General features: G+C 55.5%; 2 protein-coding genes across 2 annotated transcripts in view; both read left to right on the plus strand.

The window, feature by feature from the left end:
- Nucleotides 1–2,567: 2,567 nt before the first annotated feature.
- On the plus strand, nt 2,568–9,160 carry TMEM61 (transmembrane protein 61). Its single transcript, XM_021684453.1, has 3 exons — nt 2,568–2,579; nt 3,385–3,734; nt 8,866–9,160. Exons 1-3 carry the CDS (start codon nt 2,568–2,570, stop codon nt 9,158–9,160), a joined length of 657 nt encoding a protein of 218 aa, XP_021540128.1.
- A 5,198-nt stretch (nt 9,161–14,358) lies between these two features.
- The window catches only part of BSND (barttin CLCNK type accessory subunit beta), a 9,320-nt gene continuing 5,498 nt past the window's right edge, over nt 14,359–18,180 (plus strand). Inside the window, exon 1 of the mRNA XM_021684454.1 lies at nt 14,359–14,535. Within this exon, the coding sequence (XP_021540129.1) occupies nt 14,359–14,535 (177 nt within the window). The remainder of the gene's footprint in view (nt 14,536–18,180) is intronic.

The raw sequence follows: 18,180 nt of genomic DNA on the forward strand, positions 1-18,180 counted from the left end.
CCAGGTCTCTTCCTGTGTTCTAACTCGCTGGGTGGCCTTGGGCATGGCAGTCAGGGCCTCAGTTTACCCGGCAGTTGATTGGGATGGTTCGGACCACTTCCTGTCCAGATGGTTTAGTTCTTACAGAAAAGTGGCACCTGGCGTTCTCTTGTTGGTTACACAGACAGTGTGATCGTGCCCATTTTACAGAGGAGGGAGCTGAGGCGTGGAGAACTTAGGTAAATTGCCCAGTGTCAGAGCCAGGGTCCATCCTTGTCCAGCTCTGTGTCACCATGCTTCACTTACAGCTTGCCATCCTGCCACCTCAACTTTATAACTTGCTTTTCCCTGCCAAGCAGAATTTGAGCTCAGGGATGCTGAGCAGCTTCAAGGTCACAGAGCTTGGCCATAGTTAGAGGGAGTGATAAATCTGGTGCAGGGAAGGGCCTCTTCTGGCTGGTGGGAGGTGGGAGTGGCAGCAGCAGATAGGCTTCTGGGAGGAGATGGTTGGTGTTTGGACTGGGTCTTGAAGGGGGAACTGTGAAATGAAGGTCCTGGATGGGGACACAGGGCTCCCGAGGACGAGGTCCCCAGGCCCCCAGGACTGGGTTCAGATTTGGCACTGACCTCAGGCAAGCTGTGACCCTCGAAGCTCCATAATGCCGTTGTGAGGATTAAGTCAGGGGCCACCGGTAGAGTGCCCAGCCCGTGTCAATGCCCAGTACGTGTCTGCTGCCGCCATCCTCATGGGTGTAGGCCAAGGGAGAAATGGAAAGGGAAATCCCACCTGCAGACCATCTTCATCTCTGAAGGGCACGGTTAAGGATGATTCATATTTTGCATTTTTATTCTCTTCTGTGGTTTTCTCTCTCTCTCTCTTTTTTTTTTCCCCCCACAATGCACAACTACTGCTTTGTTTTAGAAGTTTAAAAGCATCTTAAGTTACCTGATACAGGAGCAAGTTCTTCAAGTGTTGAGAAGCACAGCAGTTTCTGCCTTTGGGCCAGGTCCTTCACCTTTCTGGGCTAGGTCTCCTCGTTTGTAAAGCAGGAATTTCTTTCCCTGCCCTGACCACCCACTTCAGTTGTGGGGAGTGTGAAGAGATGCCACGATATACCGGCGAGGGCTTATTAACTGTTATTGATTTGCCGTGAGTTTCTAAATTGTTTTTCCAAGCGGATTTCTGCAGTTTTCCCTCTTGACAGCCTCTCCTAGCTGTCTAGCTTTGGACAGGGAGTAGTCAGGTTCTTTTTCTCCCCCACCACAAATGCTTTGTGCTGGAGACGGGAGGCACTTGCCCCATAGACAGATTCACAGCAAGAGAACAGCAGGTAATTTACGGATGACATTTTTCTATATGCTTCTGGTGGTCTGGGGGCTCAGAAAGATTTGGAGTCCATGCCTAGAGCACCCCTGTTACATGTATACATTCTCTTTTTCTCTCACACCTACACATGTGTGTTTTTAAACACATTTGGGAACAAACCCTTTTGAAGTCTAAAGCTTCACCTACTAGGTCTTTTTTTTTTTTTTAAGATTTATTTATTTATTTTAGAGAGAGAGAATGCGAGTGGGGGGAGGGATAGAGGGAGAAGGAGAGAGAATCTCAAGCAGACTCCATCTTGAGTGCAGAGTCCAACGCAGGCTCCATCCCAGGACCCCGGGATCATGACCTGAGCCGAAACCAAGAGCCAGCCTCCTAATTGACTGAGCCGCCCAGGCGCCCCTTTGCCTACTAGATCTTGAACATTTTACTATGACCCTCGGCTCCCCCAGGATCACACCTTTGAATGGTTGCACAGCTGGGCATCATTTGGGCGCAGCACGCTTGGCTGGGTGAACCCCCATTCGGAAGGTATTCCTGATCACTGAAGTCTAGGGTTTGTGAGTTCCCCAGCCCCCAGCTTCACTGACATAGATTTTGTAAGAGGAGACGGTGTCTCTTTAACTTCTCCTAGAGGCCTGCTAAAGAACCTGCCCTTTATAAGGGAAAGGAAACAGGCCCCGGGCAGTTGGTAAGCTTACCCCAGAGCTGCAGAGTGGGGACCAAAGGCAGGCCTCCACTCCGTGGCTGGGTGCTGGAGCTGCTGGGATCCTGTGTTCCCTCCCTCCTCTCAGCTGGGAGGGAGGCTTTTCACATAGCAGGTGTTTACCCAGTAATACTTCCCCTCACTTAAGGGAATTTCTTCAACAAATGTGTATTGAGCAGCTACTATGTGCTAGGCACTGGGGGATATAGCCGTGAACGGGGCCAACGTGGACCCTGTCCTCAGGGTGCTCACTGTCTGGTGGGGAGCACAAGCAAAGAAGAAGTTAAACCCAGACAGAGAAGTGCTGTGATCCAAGAAGGCCCCGGGGACTTGGTGTTTAAGTGGAGGCTTCTTGGGTGAGGGCCAGCCTGAGCCTTGAGGGGAGATAATGGCAGGTTACCAAACAGAACAGCGCAGACAATGGCCTAGAGGTTGGCTTTGGGGACAACATGGATGTGGGTTTAGTTCCTTCCTGTCTGTGGGATCTGGGGTCAGATTTCCTCCCAGTGTTTGTTTTTCCTGTGCATTTTTTCTTTGCCTGATCAGTGATAACCCAACATGCATAATTGGGTAAACTGAGCCGAAAAAAGGAAGATATCTGCATTTCCCCCCTTGTTGTTCAACATTGGTGCTGAGCTTGTTTTCTCAAACGGGTTATTGATATTCCATCCAGAGGGTATGCCATGCTTTACTCACCCTGTCCCTGTAGTTGGACATTTAGGCTTCCTCCAAATTAGGACCCTTAAAAGTAAGGCCAGGGTGGACACCTTTTTGCACAAAGGGGCTACCTGTCATGGATGTCAATTTGGGGCTCCTCAGTGCCCTCTTCCACGTCTGCTCCTTTACCTGCCCTGGGTCTGTGCCTTCCTCTGCCAGCTGGAGGGAAGTACGGCCCCCTCTCAGGATTGTGACCGGGGGAAGCGAGCCACTGCATCACCAGCAGGTCCCACCGTGGAAGGCCTGGTGGGCCCAACGAGCGTGCCTGCTGGTCCATCCCAGCCTGTAGCAGACGGGCCGGCGGGGGTGGGGCTGGGGCGGCGGGGAGTCATATGCACCAGGCTGATGGGGCCTGTGAGGCCTGGGGGGGCCCCCAGAGTGAACAGGGCCACACTTACTGAGCTCCTGCTGGGTCCCAGGCATGGTGCTTGGAACTTGGGACACATTCTCGGTGACCTCTGAAACAGCACTGCAGAGTTGGGAGTATCATCTCCATTTTACAGATGAGGGAAACAGAGGCACAGAGGAGTCAAATGACCTCTCCAAGGTTACAAAGTGACCTCAGACAGGCAGGGGAGGACTGAGACCGGGGTCTCCAGTCCCACGGCAGGCCTCTCTCATGGCCCATTTTCTCCTCTCTCCCCTTCTCTGTATTCAGACGTGTGACGCGAGCCGAGGGGCCTCTGCTCTGCGCTACTGCGTGACGGTCAGCGGCACGGTGCTTCTGGTAGCTGGGACACTCTGCTTCGCTTGGTGGAGTGAAGGAGAGGCAGGGGCTCAGCCCGGCCAGCCGGCCCCACCCACTGGGCACCCCATGCCTGAGGCCCCCAGGCCCCTGCTCAGGTCGGTCAGCTTCTTCTGCTGCGGCGCGGGAGGCCTGCTACTACTCTTGGGCCTGCTGTGGTCCGTCAAGGCCAGCACCCGGGGGCCTCCCCGGTGGGACCCATATCACCTCTCCAGAGACCTGTACTACCTCACTGCGGAGCCCTCGGAGAAGGAGAGCTATAGGTCAGCAGGGCAGGGTGGAGGTGATGAGTGGGGTTTGGTGCATAAGGCACTGTCACACAATCAGGACTTTGTGTAGCAAATTCTCGTGGGGTTTCTCCTCTGGACCAGGCCTGGCCTATGTCCTGGGGATTTGGAGGCTGATCAGCACTGTCTTGGAGGAGTTTAAAGCCCTTTGTCAGACTTTGACAAACCAAGGTAGTTAGAGCTGTCAGAGAGGGGCAGACATGGTCCTATGGAGGTGTGGAGAAATCCAGGAGGGCTTCCTGGAGGAGGTGGCAATTGAGCTCAGCATGATGGGGCAGAGGACCAAAGAGGTTAAGAGCCCAGGCCCAGGAGTCAAACCTACTGGGATCCTTTCCTGGTTCTGTCACTAACTAGCAAGTAGGAAAGTAGATCGTGCAACCCTACAGAGCCTCAACTTACTCATCTGAAGTAAGACAGAGAACAGCACAATAATAGCAAACACCTGTATTCACCCATGTGCCGGACACTGTTCTAGGTGCTTTGCATATATTTACTCATTTTGTATTTACAGCAGTTCTCTGAAGTGTGTCCTGTACCCCATTTATAGATGAGAACACTGAAGCACCCAAGCACGAACTGACTTGCCCAAGGACACCCAGCTAGTGCACGTCACAGTCAGGACCTGAACCCAGAGTCTGCGCTCTCGCTGCTCCTTAGCTTAGCGGACATGCAGATGCAGAACTTAGCCCAGCCCCTGGCACACAGTAGATGCACAATAAATGTAACCTTTCCTCAAGTGGATAAGGTAGAGAGAGGCGGTTTAGGCAGGCAGAAGAGTCTGTGCAAAGGCTCGGGGGCAGGGTGGGGGTGGAGACAAAATCTTGCATTAAGACCATATTTCTCAACCTTTTAAAAATGATTGCTCCCTCTAAGGAGCCTTTTTAGGCTTTTTTTTTCTTCATCCCCCACCCCCTCCATGAAATGTTCATGCCACAGATAAACTGTTGGCTCTATATGTGTATTTGTATTATATACATAAATGGAGTATCACCAAGATACCAAGAACCCATTTTTTGCCCTGTGGCGAATGCATGCATTACAGTGCGCACTTGTTACATATTTATTCATTCAGTCAAGTATGGGCTGTGCCTACATATCCAGGGCCTGCCTACAATTCCAGTCCTGTCTGCCTGCAACGTAAAAATCACTGTTATCATTTACAGAAGAAGAAGGTGAGGGATATCCAGCTAGCAAGTGGCCAAGCCTGCTGGCTGCAAAGCTGCCATTCTCCCACCCCAGCCTGCAATCCCTGGGTTTTGGGGTGTTAGGGGCTAAGCCAGACATTAGTGAGCTAGCCTGGGACCTGGACACCCTTCTCCCCTTAGGGAGAGGGGAAAATGTATTCTGAGTTAAAGAATGTAACAAATTCTTCCTGCTGGCCTGTGACTCCCCGAGGTCAGAGACAATAGAGTATTCACCAGGGGCCACTTGGTACAATGGTCTGGCCTTGGTTTGACCCAACTGTTAGAGGGAAGGGCAAGGCCTCGGGGACTCTCCAGCCAATTCCCTCACTTCTCTGCTGAAAAGCCTGGTCTCAGAGAGACCGAGGACCTACCTGGTCACACAGCGAGTTAGTGGTTGACTGGAACCAGGCCAGCCCTCGGGGTGCGCTGGACTACGGCCTTTCCGTCCTCGCCCAGCCTGGCCTGACCGCTTGGGGTGGGTGTTGTCTGTACACACAAGCGTGTTGACTCAACAGGGTCGGGGCCACAGTGTGTGTGTCATGTGGGGCCAGTTGGCCTTCATTCCCTGCAGGGCCAGGGAGTAGCCCACCCAGGAGGGTGCTCATGGCCCATCAGGTCTGGAGACCCAAGTCATAGGTCCAGAACGAGGATGGCCAGAAGTCGGGGAGGCTGCTTCTGTGAATGACTTTCTTGTCCCTGAAGCTGACATCGCCCAGCCCTGCTGCTTTGTGAGGCCAGCCTCTGGCCCCCACGGGGAGGCTACTCTGCTGGCGGCTGGACAGGAGGCCTCCCAGGGCCCCCACCCTCAGTGAGCCCAGCAGAAAAAGCCTGCGTCTATTCAGACGTGAGGCTTTCAGCGTCTGCTCTTTCGTCGATAAGCGGTGTGGCCTTGAGCATGTTACTTGGACTCTCTGAACTGTGTCTAATTCCTCATCTGTCTTCTGGCCGTGGACAGAACTTTCCCCTGAGATGGCTGAGAGGCTCGGATGAGGTGATGGATGAGGAAGTGTAGGCCCTGCAAGGTTCGTGCACACTTTAGCTCTGCTGCTGGGCATGACTGTGCTTTATAGCTTGCCGGGCACTCCGGTGCCCACTCACTTGATTTGAGCCTCAACGGTAGGAGGTAAGCGTAAGGATTAGGCCCATTTTACAGACAAGACAGCTAAGGTGTGGACAGATTAGGGTTTGGGATGGGAAGAAGGGTGATAGGTGCTGTTGGCTTGAGCTTTGCAATTAGACGGGGCTGGGGCTTTGCTGTTCAGTTGATGCGTGACCTTTACTTGTCTGTACAATGGCTGAGAGCCATGCCCCCAGGCTTGTCACAGACATGACGTAGATTAGGGAACTTACACACTGGGCAAATAGTAGTTCATCCTTGTCCCTTTCCCTACTGTGGTTGCCCGACTCAGCTGAAGGGTGGAAGAGGGAATGCAGGGCCCAGGCCTCCTGCCCCCATGGGGCTCCAGGGACTAGGGCAGGCCCTAGCCTAGGTGGAGCTTGCTGTGCCCGGGGATCCTAGTGGCAGAGCCGCCCCACACACCTGCAGGGCGCCGTATCCAGAATATTCCATGAATGGAGCCTCCATCCGGAAGTGTGTGTGATATGGCCGCCCTGCATGGGGCCTCGTGGTCCCCAAGTTCCCAGCCTCTGGACCGCGGGTATGGAACTTGGGGCTGGCTGGGCGCAGCTGGTTACTAAGGCCACATCAGGTGGCATGAGGGCCACTCCATGTCTGCCCTATAAGCAAACTTCCTGCTGTGGGCTGAGCTTACCTGGCATCTGTGCCCTGCCCAGCCAGCTGTTGCCTGCTCAGATCATCCCAGGTGTACCGCACATCTGGCTCACATCTCCAGAGCTTGGAGAAACAGGGAGAGGCAGGGGTGTGCTGGGAGGGGAGCAGGGCAGAGGACGTGGGGCTCTGGAAGCTGCATTATCCGCCTTTTTCTGAGTGTTGTCAGAGTTTTTTCCATTTTCCCCGTCCCTGAATCTTTAAATGGGAATTGTTATCCCCATTTTACAGATGAGGAGAAAGAGGCTCAGAGAGGCCGTGTGAACACGGCCTAAGTCACGCAACAATAGACAACAACAGAATCTAGCTTGCTGGCCTCCAGAAGCAAAATTCTTTGCCTGCCCTCACATGCAAAGGATGCTGGGAACTCAGAGGAGAATGAGACCCCCTAGGAGCTTCCTCAGCTGCAGGGCTCCCGGGCTGTCTTCCAGAGGAGGAGGGTCAGTGGGAGAAGCGTGGACGGGGAGCCCAGACTTGGCTCCTGGCTGGTGCCCTCCATCAGGCTGGCACACAGGCTGGGGGTCGGCCCTGGGCTCCCCACCGTGACCCTGTCTGTGACTGGAGCAGCAAGCCCATCTCCCCAGGGGGTCACTCTGAGGGCTGTGGTTGCCTGGGGCTGAGAAGACACGTTGTCCAGAGAAGGGCCATGGCCCCCGGTGGGTGATGGGGGCTCCCATGAGGGGCAGCAGCCGGTGTCCAGCACAGCCCCCCACCAGCCTGGAGAGTGAAGTTCCCTCCACCACCTCTTCTGACCCCCAGGGCCGGCCTCCTGCCATCTAGACAGGCAGACCCCTGGGTGTGGATTGAACTGCTTCCTCATCCGCTCCAGACTGATGAGCGTGGGCAAGTGACAGGCTCTCTGAGACAAGTTTTGTCCCCTATGCCCCTTCCTCACAGAGACTTTTGAGATTTTGTTATTGGCTCCTGTTTATGGAGCATGTGCTAAGTGCCCCTTCCCCTATATCATCTCAATTTATCTTCATATAGTCCCGTGACAGAGTTGCCATTTTTGTCCTCATTTTATAGATGGGGAAATTGAGGCTCAGATTAATGGAGTTACTGACCCCACCATCTTCCACCAAGAATGGGGCAGAGCAGAGAGTTGAACTAGCCAGCGCCCGACTCCTAACTCGGTGTGGAAAGCGACCTTCAGGATCACATGGTTGGCCCCTGTATCTGGCAGCATCATCACCAAAGCCGAAACAGCCCAGACCTAGGATCAGTGACACTCCCACCCGCCAGGGTCCTGGGAAGGGAAGAAGCACTAACTCCCTAGAGGTGACCTACCAGGCTTCTGAGAGCATTGTGGCTAGGATACGGGTAACCTGTTTTTGGAATCTAGCCCGTGGAGCCTGTCCGAGAAGCCTCACAGGACCTGGTCTCTGTCCTAAATCCCTGCAGGGTAGTTCATTTATTGGAGGTAGGGCACGTCACAGGAAAGCCAGGCTGTTTACAGATAGATGTGGTTGACCTGGCAGATACTGAGCTCTCCATCTCTGGGGTTATGCAAGCGTAGGTAATCACTCTGCAGACTTACCATATGGGGTCTCAAGTGTCCAGATGGGCAGGAGAATTGTCTCCCATCCTTCCTTAAGCATCCACAACTCCGGATCTTGTAAGGGATATTACAATAAGCTAGAAGTCTTTCTGCTTATGAACCATCACTCTGTCTTTCAGCAAACATCCCCAGACCCCTGCCCTCAGCCCCTGGATGTTCAGTCCCTGGTGGGGTCAGTGCGGTGACAGGGGGAGAGTGCTCTGGGAGCCCAGAGCAGGGAGTGAGAGCTATGCTGGGGGAGGGACCAGCCAAGGAAGCTTAGCAGAGGCGTCTCACAGGACAAGTGGGGACTGGTTCCAGCCGAGCAGGGATGGACTTCCCTGCAGAGAGAGCTGAGGAGGTGCAAGGAGCATGTGTGGGCAGCTAACGGCATGGGCAGGGAGGGCAGAGGGGAGGGCTGAGGCTGCCAGGGCTGGCTCATGCCAAGCTCCAAGAGTGTAGCCGAGGTGCCGGGAGGCCCGCACAGGGTTTGGACCAGGGCACGAAGTCTTCCCCAGCCCCAGCCTTCCCTGCTCTTTCCCTGCACACAGTCGCTCTCGCCCTCGCCCCTGCTACAGCCGCTCTTCTGTCCCGTAGGCTCCCAGAGGTGGCTGCCATCCCCACTTACGAGGAGGCCATGTGCTGCCCTCTCGCCGAGGGGCCCCTGACACGGCCCGCGGACCCCCTGGAGGAAGGCCTGAAGGACAGTGCCTCTGGGGATGCCCTGCTCGGGACCCAGCGCCCCCTGCCGCCGCCCAGCTACGAGAGCATCGTTGGTGCCGTGCGTGGCATCTCCGGAGAGACAGGCCCGGCTCGGACTGCAGGGGGGCGAAGCTCAAGGTTCCCGGCAGACCCCAGAGCTGGAGACAGGTGGTGCGCGTGGGCCGTATAGTGCAGGGCCTGGCACACGGGGGCACGCGACAAATGTTTGCTGCTGAATGCTCGCGTCTTGACCTATTGCTGTGTAACAGACGGCTTCAAATAAATGCATTTCATTCTCTCTCGTGACGCTAGGCGCTGCCTGGGCCCGGCCGGGTGGCTCTTCCGTAGCCCGCGCTGGTGGGCCTGCAGTCCTGAGGGGCCCAGCTGGGCCAGAATGTCCAAGACGGTGCACTCAGATGGCTGGCCGTTAGTGCTGGCTGTCAGCTGGGGACTCTGTTGTCCAGATGAGAAGGTGGGGGCCCAGGGGCAGGGGCAGGACAGGCCCGAGGTCGCACACTGAGTTTAGAATCGGAAGAATGTGGGCTCCGAATTCAGACCACCTGGGCATGCGTCCACCCCGGACCAGTCGAGTGACCTTGAACAAGGGACTTTGCCTCTCTGCCTTGGCTTCCGCAGGTGTAAAAGGGGAATCGGGAGTGACAAAGGCCCCAGCCCCTACCCGAGGAGCTGAGTTGTGAGGACTGCCCGAGGTGATAGCAGCTGGTGGTGTGAGCTCACATGGGCCCTGCGGGCGCAGTCCTAATGCTTCAAATGATAAATGCACATCTTCGCCCAATGGCAGGTGTCTGTGAGTACTCAGCGATGTCTGATTTTGTTAGTCACCCCCCTCCACCCAGGGCAAATTTGGCCTCTGCTCCCATACCTCCTGTGACAGGGAGCTCATTACCTAGCCTTACTTTCCAATATGGCAGAAATGTCTTTTCTCTGCCCAGCTACATTCTGCATCCCTCATTTCCACCTCACCCCATTCACAGATGAGAAAGTCAGCTTAGGGAGGTGAAGTAACCTTCCCAGGGTCACACAGCAAGCAGAGATTCAAAGTCCTGGGGCTCAGTCAGCTGGATAAGGGTGGCATTCCCTGAGGGCCGACTGTACGCCCGGGCAGGCCTCCGCGTTGTTTCACGCTGTCATGATGCTCTGCTATAGGTGGTGTTCCCATTTACCAGGCGAGGAAACTGAGCCTCAGAGGGGTAAAATCACAGAGAATAACGCCAGAGCCGGTGGCTTCAATCAAGCTTGCCTGTGCTTCTCTCTCTGGCCTCCCTCTCTTCTGGAACTTCTTTTTTTTTTTTTTTAAGATTTTATTTATTTATTTGAGAGAGAGAGTGAGAGAGAGAAAGAGCACAAGAGGGGGGAGCGGGAGAGGGAGAAGCAGACTCCCTGCCGAGCAGGGAGCCCAATGCGGGACTCGATCCAGGGACTCCGGGATCATGACCTGAGCCGAAGGCAGTCGCTTAACCAACTGAGCCACCCAGGCGCCCTCTTCTGGAACTTCTATCCATCTTTCCATTCCCCAATATCAATTAAGAGCCTCCCCGTTCTAGCCCCTGGGGTTAGAACAGTGCACAAAACAAAGTCCCCAGCCTGCAATAGTGGGAGACAGACAAGAGACAAATAAATAATGTATCTAGCATGATAGATGGGGATGCCTACTACAGAGAAAAATCAATCGGAAAGGAGGACAGGGAACCCCGGTGGGGGGGAGGGGGTACTGCAGTTTTAGACGTCACAGCAGGGAGGCCTCAACCTGAAGATGACCTTTGGACAGAAGCTTGAAGGAGGAGAGGGAGGGGGGGCAGGCAAATGTCTGGAGGAAGAGTTTTCCAGGCAGAAGGAACAGCATGTGCAAAGGCCTTGGGGTGCCGTGTGTTCCGAGAAGAGCTCGGAGCCAGGGGGCTGGAGTAGAGTGAGAGGAGGCAGGGCAGGAGATGGGCTGGGGGGGGAGGTGATGGGGTGTGCGGCAAGGGCAAATTATCTAGGGCCTGGTGGGCTGTTTTGAGGTCTCTGGGTGCCCTTCCAGGGTTCTGAGCAGAGCAGTGACATGGCCTGACCTGGCGTCTGGGTTGAAAAGAGACTTCAGGGGGCAAGGGTAGAATCAGAGAGCATTCAGGGAGACAGATGATGGGGGCTGGGACCAGAGTGACGGGCAGAAGTTGAGGGTGAGAAGTATTGGATTAGAGGCTCAGAGGTAGAGCCAACAGGATATGGGTGTGAAGAGGAGGTAAGGATGCTGGCCAGGATATCCAGGTGATGGCCTGAATAATGCTGGAAGGACGGAGGTGACATGGGAGGGGCAGGTCTGAGGAGGTAGGGGGGGAGTATGCAGGGTAGGGCAGTGTAGGGGCGAGTGTGCATGGCATTTAGAGTTTTAGCTCCAGCCATGACTTACCCTTGGGCCTTTGCACTTGCTGATCACTGTCTGAGTTTTTTTTCTGCCCTGACAGAACTCCAAACACCTCTCAAGGATCCCTTCTATGAATCTGTCCCTTCATTCCTCCCATTCCGCCCCCCCGCCCCGAGTCTGTCCCTCTCTCTGCTCTGTGCATGTGCTGGACCTCACCCACGTCTCCGAGCCTTACTGTTCCCCAGAAGGAGGGACCAAGTGCCATCACTCTCTGAAGGCCTGTATTTATCAGAGTGCCTCGCACTTCAGGGTATCCGGCATGGAGTAGGTGCTCAGCAAGAGACTGACTGGGGACCTGGTTTGAATTCCTGGATCTGCTATTTACAGGTTTTGCGACCTTGGGTAGCTCCCCTTGCCTCCACGGGCCTCAGTTTCTGCATCTGTCAAATGGGTGTGATCTTTCCCCTCCCTGCCTCTGAGGATTTTGCGAGGATCCTGAATCTACTAGATAGGAAGAAAAGAGCGGTTAGCATGCCCTCTGCTGGAAGATGAGACCCCTGATCCGCTCCTCCCACTGACGCCCGCTTGGCTGGGAGGGAAAGGCCGCAGGCAGGCGGGAGGGGAGCTGCTGGGAGCACGGAGAGCTGGACACACACGTTCCCCTGTAACCGTCACCACGGCTCTGTGGAGGAGGTTACATTAGATCCATTCTACGGAGCACCTACTTGTCCCAGAGCTTCTTACGCGCTGTCACTCCCTTTTTTTTAAGAGGAGAGAAAAGGAGGAACCGAGGCTGGCTCGTGCCGAGGAAATAAAAGGTGGGGCATGGAGGAAAATGCTCTGGTGACTGGGAGGCCTCTGGAAGGGCTAAGGACCAAATCTATCTACATCGGGGCTGGGGCTGCATGGATCTTGGTCCTCGTTTAGCCACCGACTCGGTTTGGGGAGGTACCGGCCAGTCCCTGCCACTCCTCAGGCTCCGTTTCTTCGCCTGTGAAATGGGCACGATAAGCGCGGACACGGGCAGAGACGCCGGATTGAACGGGCCTGCGGAGTGCCTTGCAGAGCGCGTGCTACGACGGCCACCAGGGGGCGCGAGAGGCTCCCGCTGGACGGGGACCGCGCACATCCACTCCCCACCGCCGCGCCAGGACCCCACAGCGCGGGCTGAGGCCCCTCTGGGCCTCGGTCTCCTTTTCTGGGCGGGGTGCCTCTCGCTTCCCTTCCGCGAGCCTCCATAAGATGATGATAATCGTGTTGCCCTGGAGGGTCCAGCCATGTTGATAATCAGATTACAAGGCACCTGTTCCTCCATTAGGTCACTTCCCAGCACAGTACCTAGGAGGTGGCCTAATACCACTTTCAAGGCACAGGTGACAAGTCTCAAGCCCAGAGTGGAGCCACCAGCCCAAGTTCACCTGGGGAATCAAACCTGGATGTGACCGGGTGACTCTCAGCCCTTCCTGACCTCTTAGCAGCTTCTCACTGTGAGGGTCTCCTGAGCTGTTACAGGGGACCTCAGCCCCCTCCCCCGCAAACTGTAGAGTGCAGCCCGGCTGGATCTGACGGCTGGTGAAGGAGAAACCGCCGCTGGAGAAAGTGTCTCTGGGCAGGAATACCAGGCAGAGGGTGTGAACACAGGTGTGGACAAGCACAGCTCATGTTGGGGAGGAGGGAGAAAGTAGTGACGACAAACAGAAACCCCCCCAAACCTACTAAGTCTGGACGCCAGATCGCACGGTGACAACTTAACCCTGTAAAAACTATAAAGTTACCATCTTCCTTTAGAGATCCCCATGGCCTTCATTTTCCTATAATCCTGTAAAGGAATCTGATTTTTCCCATCAGCCCGTCCTCAGGACTGAAACTCCAACCTTAGAATGCCATTCTTAGGGTGAAGACATCTTCTGAGGTTAGGAGGCTGAGGACTCCCTGTCAGTCATTCACACCCCACAGGGGCATCAACACACACAGACTTTCTAGGGGGCAGCTCATTGGGAGCAGGTCTGGGGGAGCACAGAGTATGAGAACAGAAAGAGGAACACAGGGAGGCCAGGCCTGGAGACAGCTCTGGTCCTGGGAGGTGCGGTTATTATCCCCATTGTACAGGGGAGGAAAACCGAGGCACAGAGAGGGAATTTCATCAAGAGTATGCTGCCCTCGGCAGAGGAGCCAGAACCCACGGCCTGGCCACCGGGGCCCGCACTTTGAACCTTGACCCACAGTGAGACAGTATCACATGGTGGCTGGTGCACGGCCTCCGGGTTCCACTTCCAGGGGCTCTGCCATGTCCACCTGTGTGACCTTGGGCACTTTACCCCCGCCCCATCCTCCCCTGTAAAGTGGAGATAGTAGTAGTTGCCTCACGGGGTTCCCTTCATTAATACCTGTACCACATGGACAACCGTGTCCTGCCTGCAGCCACCGTCCACTAAACAGGAGCTCTCACTCCTCAACCCCAGATGCGCCCATGACCTCGAAGAGTCCAGAGTGCTTCAGGATCCCCAAATGCTGGCCCATGGGATCCTGGAACCTTCCAGCGGCATTCTAATGTCTTTTGGCTGTGGCACTGTACCCTGCGTCCCTGGCCGGACGGCACGGGGCCACCTGGCCAACCCAGCTCGGCCCCACGCAGGCAAATGAGGTGATGTCAAAGCCTTGGCTGGGGCCCAGCCCCTGAAACCTCCCCCTCTCCCTCCCTCATGTTTTCTCTCATTCAGATTCACACACACACACACACACACACACACACACACACACACACACGCTCTGGCTGGGCCCAGAGGGAAGGTGAGAGGGAGAGAGGGTGGGGGGGGTGTGGCATAGGGCCACCGAAGCGTAGCTCCTCCAGCCTGGTGAATGGTGCCCCCGACTGCCACTGGCCCTGGAGGGAGCCGCCCTGCCTTCAACTGGAAGCCCCAATCCGCAGCGATCCCCGAGCCTCATCCTTCTCTGTGCGAGCGTGTGCAGGCGTCCACACGGGTTCGCCGGCCCCGCTCAGCCCCGGGCCCGGCCAGGCGGCCATGGCCGACGAGAAGACCTTCCGCATCGGCTTCATTGTGCTGGGGCTCTTCCTGCTAGCCCTCGGCACGTTCCTCATGAGCCACGACCGGCCCCAGGTCTACGGCACCTTCTACGCCATGGGCTGCGTCATGGTGATCGGGGGCGTCATCTGGAGCATGTGCCAATGCTACCCCAAGGTAGGTGGTGGCCGCGTCGGGTGGGCTGCAGGCCCGGGCCCAGGAGGGTCCTGTTCTGGGGATAATCCCCCATCTTTCACTGCTCTTGCTGTCCTCCCCTCTTCTACTCTCTTTTCTTCCCTTTGCCCTCCTGAGCATCCCTCCCTCCTTCCCTCCACCCCTCTCTCCCTCCATCGCTCCCTCCATCCATCCCTCCCTCCCTCCCTCCAGACCTCCGTCCCCCATCCCTCCCTCCCTCTGTCCCTCCGCCCATCCCTCCAGGCCTCCCTCCCTCCATCCCTCCATCCATCTCTCCGTCGTTGTCATAAGGACTGATCCGAAGCCCCATGGGTCTGGAGCCCTGAACCATGAGGGAGATGCAGCGAAACCCGACACACAATCATGTGCTTGAAACCACAGCTAAGGAGTGTTTGCTGCCTGCCAGGCACTCCTGCTTTCACGGAGTATGTAGTTCATCCTCACCCAGAATTTTCTGGTCCCGTCTGTAGTTCATTTCACAGTGGAGAAACACCAGGCTCAGAAAGGTGAGGTCCCACAGCTCCTAAGTGTCAGAGTTGGGGTCGCAGCTCAGCTGCGTGTGACTTAAAATACAAGCCTCTCCCTCGGAGCGCTTTCCCTGTGTCCCAGAGCTGCCGAGAGTCCCGGGGAGGGTCCGCTGTAACCTTGCCCGCATGGGTGGGGCAGCGCTCTCTTCTTCCGCTTAATGTACTCCTAGCCTTCTGAGTGACTTAGTCATGAGAAGAGCACTGGTTTGGGAGCCTGAGTTCTAGTTCCAGCTCTGTCTCAAACTCTGTGTGACCTTTGTCTTTCTGAACCGAACCTTGGTTTCTTTCATCTGTAAAATGGGCCCCAAGCTCCTATTTCTCCCAGCCTCCCAGAGTTACTATGAAGATCAGGGAAGATATGTTTTATAAACGGTAGGGTGTTGTATTTAGGAGAAGGGCTTCCAGTCTCACTGTTACCAGTCCTCCCAACAATGCCTGGACCATGTCAGGGGGTGTAATCCTTCAGGGCCCAGAGAGGATGAGCGACTTTTCCAAGGTCACACAGCTGGTAAGACAGACCCAGGGAGACAAGGAAGAACTTGGGTTCTGTCTCTAACTGCCCGGAAGACTTTGGTCAAGTGCCTTCCCTCTCTGAGCCTGTTTCCTCATCTGTACGAAGGGTGTGTCAGGAAGAGGGGTGGGAGAGGGGGTGCATTGAAGGGCCCGCCCCGTGGGTCCTGACGTGTAGGGATGTAGGGCTCCAGACCCCGGGCAGCCCACGACCTGCAGCCCCCTCCTACCTCCCACCTGGGTGGCTGGGTTCAGGGGTCCCGAGAGGAGGGAGGAAGCTCCTGGGGGCCTGGGCCCGGCTCTCCCCAGCCCTGCCCCCTCCATGGGCCAGCCGTGGGCTGTCAGGGCGTTCGGTGCTGGGGCAGTCTGGACTGGTTTGTAGCCATTTCCCAAGCAGTTTACAGTCAACTAGCCTCTGTCTGTGCAATGCCCTGAGCACAGGTCACGGCGAGAAGAGGTCCCTGGGGCACAAGCCACCCACGTTACCACCTCTGTTGTCATCCTCCCAGTGAGGAGACGGGATCCTGGGGCCCAGCAAGGGGACAGCAGGGGTTTGGAGGGCCGTGTCCTTCCTGTCCTCTCCCCCTTTACCGGAGGTGGCTCTGGAGGGGGCGGGGGGATGCAGAGGGACCCGGTGGCAGTGGCGGGTGAGGGAGAGAGGGAGAGGGAATCCTACTGGGTATTAATGAGTAACTGTTGATAGATTCACGTGTTCAGGTGCTGGGGAGGCAGCAAGGCAGGGGAGAAACAGCCCGGGATTTCGTGTCCCAGGCCCAGCTTTAAATCCCTCCTCCCTCTGCCCCTCTTCGGTGACCTTGGCAGAGCCTTGCACGGCCCAGTGTGGGGAACCTGTGGGGTCTCGTCTGTGGGGGGCCGGTGTCACACGTTGTCCTCAGGGCTGGTGTTTGTGGCGTTGGGCAGGTCTCCGTATGTGTGTGCAGGGGTGTGAGCACTGGTGTGGGTCTGTGTGGGTGTGTGTCTCAGAGACGCAAGCAAGGAAGGAAAGCATGTTGTGGACCTGTGCCGTGTGCTGGAGCAAGGGGCCTTGTCTCCCACATCGTCTCAGTGCCTGGCCCATTGGAGCCCTCAGCAGGTGCTGGTGCCCATCCTCCCCCCCACAAGGCCCACCAAATGGGAATTTTCTGGATTGAAAGAAATATAACTATAAGGGAATGGAATCAGCCAATTAAGATATAAGAATAACATGAATTGAGCTGTCCCTGTCTTTGAGGAGCTGGGAATCTTGTCGGGGAGACAATGTTCTGCCCGATGGGGAGGGAGTAGGCTTCGCGGAGAAGATGAGCTGGCCTTTGTAGGCTAAGTAGAAGTTTGCCAAGCAAAGAAGATGGGGAAAGACTTTTTAAGAAGAAGGAACAGCATGATCAAAAGAAGGAGGTAAAAGCAAGGAGAGTGGGTCAACACGGCTGCACGTGGGGGCTGGAAGGAAGGTGGAGACAGAGTGGGCTCAGCTCCGCAGGGCCTGGGATGCCGTGCTAAAGAATATGGACCTTACCCTTCAGTTGATGAGACAAGAGAGGGACATGATTAGCTTTGCAGTTCAGGAAAGTTATCAGGCTGACATCTGAGAAGAGGAAGGTTCAGGGGCAACCAGGCCAGAGGAGGAGGCTCCTTCACAGGGCCAGGTAAGAGATGATGCGCCCCTGGACCGAGGCAGCATTTGAACGCAAGGCTGCAGGAACCAAGAAGACATTGCTCATTCACCATATGTTCAGTCCCTGCTGTGGCTAGATATAGGACTGAGCTTCTGCTGAACTTATCTCATTGAATTTCTGAAGTAGACTTGGTCAGATGTGGTGATCAGCTGGACCTCAGGCATGAGAGAGGAGGAGGAATTGGGGCAAAGCCAGAAGATGGGCCAGGCAGGGATGCTGTGTCCACTGGCTGAGATGGGGCAAGGTTGCTGGGAGAAGGGAAGGATTGGCAGAGAAAACAGGGCCTCTCCCCGTCTGGCTTCTGTTTCTACCCACAATTCCCCTAGTCCCCTCTCCTGCCTACTCCACTGGAATCCAGTACCAGGCCCCTGATTGATGGTTGATGGATCTGTCTTCTCCATGGGTATCCCTCACTCCCTCTGTTCGCTCCCTTTGGGGACTGCTTGGAGCTCTGACTAAACACAAATTTGTCTGGGTACTCTCCTCCTGAGAACTCCTCCAGGGCTCCCACTGCTTCTGGATAAAGACTGAACTCCTTAGTCTGATGTTCGGGGTCTTCATAGTCTGGTATCCCCTCACCAGTTTCAACTCTGTCCCCCTCTCTTAAAAGGACTTGTGTTCTAACATGCTCCAGCCTTTCCTTCTCCCTCAGGCTTTTCACTGTGGTGATAATGCTGATGATGTATTTGGTGATGATGATGGTGATAGCGATGATGATAGTGGTGATGGTGGTGATGGTGATGATGACATAATGATATTGATGGAGATGATGATGGGGATGGTGATGGTGGTGATATGATGATGATGATGGAAGTGAAGATAGTGGTATTGGTGGTGATGATGGTGATAATGATGATGATATGATGATAATGTTGATGGAGATGATGGTGGTGGTGGTGGTGATGGTGACGGTTGTA

The sequence above is a fragment of the Neomonachus schauinslandi genome, chromosome 4, assembly GCF_002201575.2.
Source record: "Neomonachus schauinslandi chromosome 4, ASM220157v2, whole genome shotgun sequence".
Taxonomy (NCBI): domain Eukaryota; kingdom Metazoa; phylum Chordata; class Mammalia; order Carnivora; family Phocidae; genus Neomonachus; species Neomonachus schauinslandi.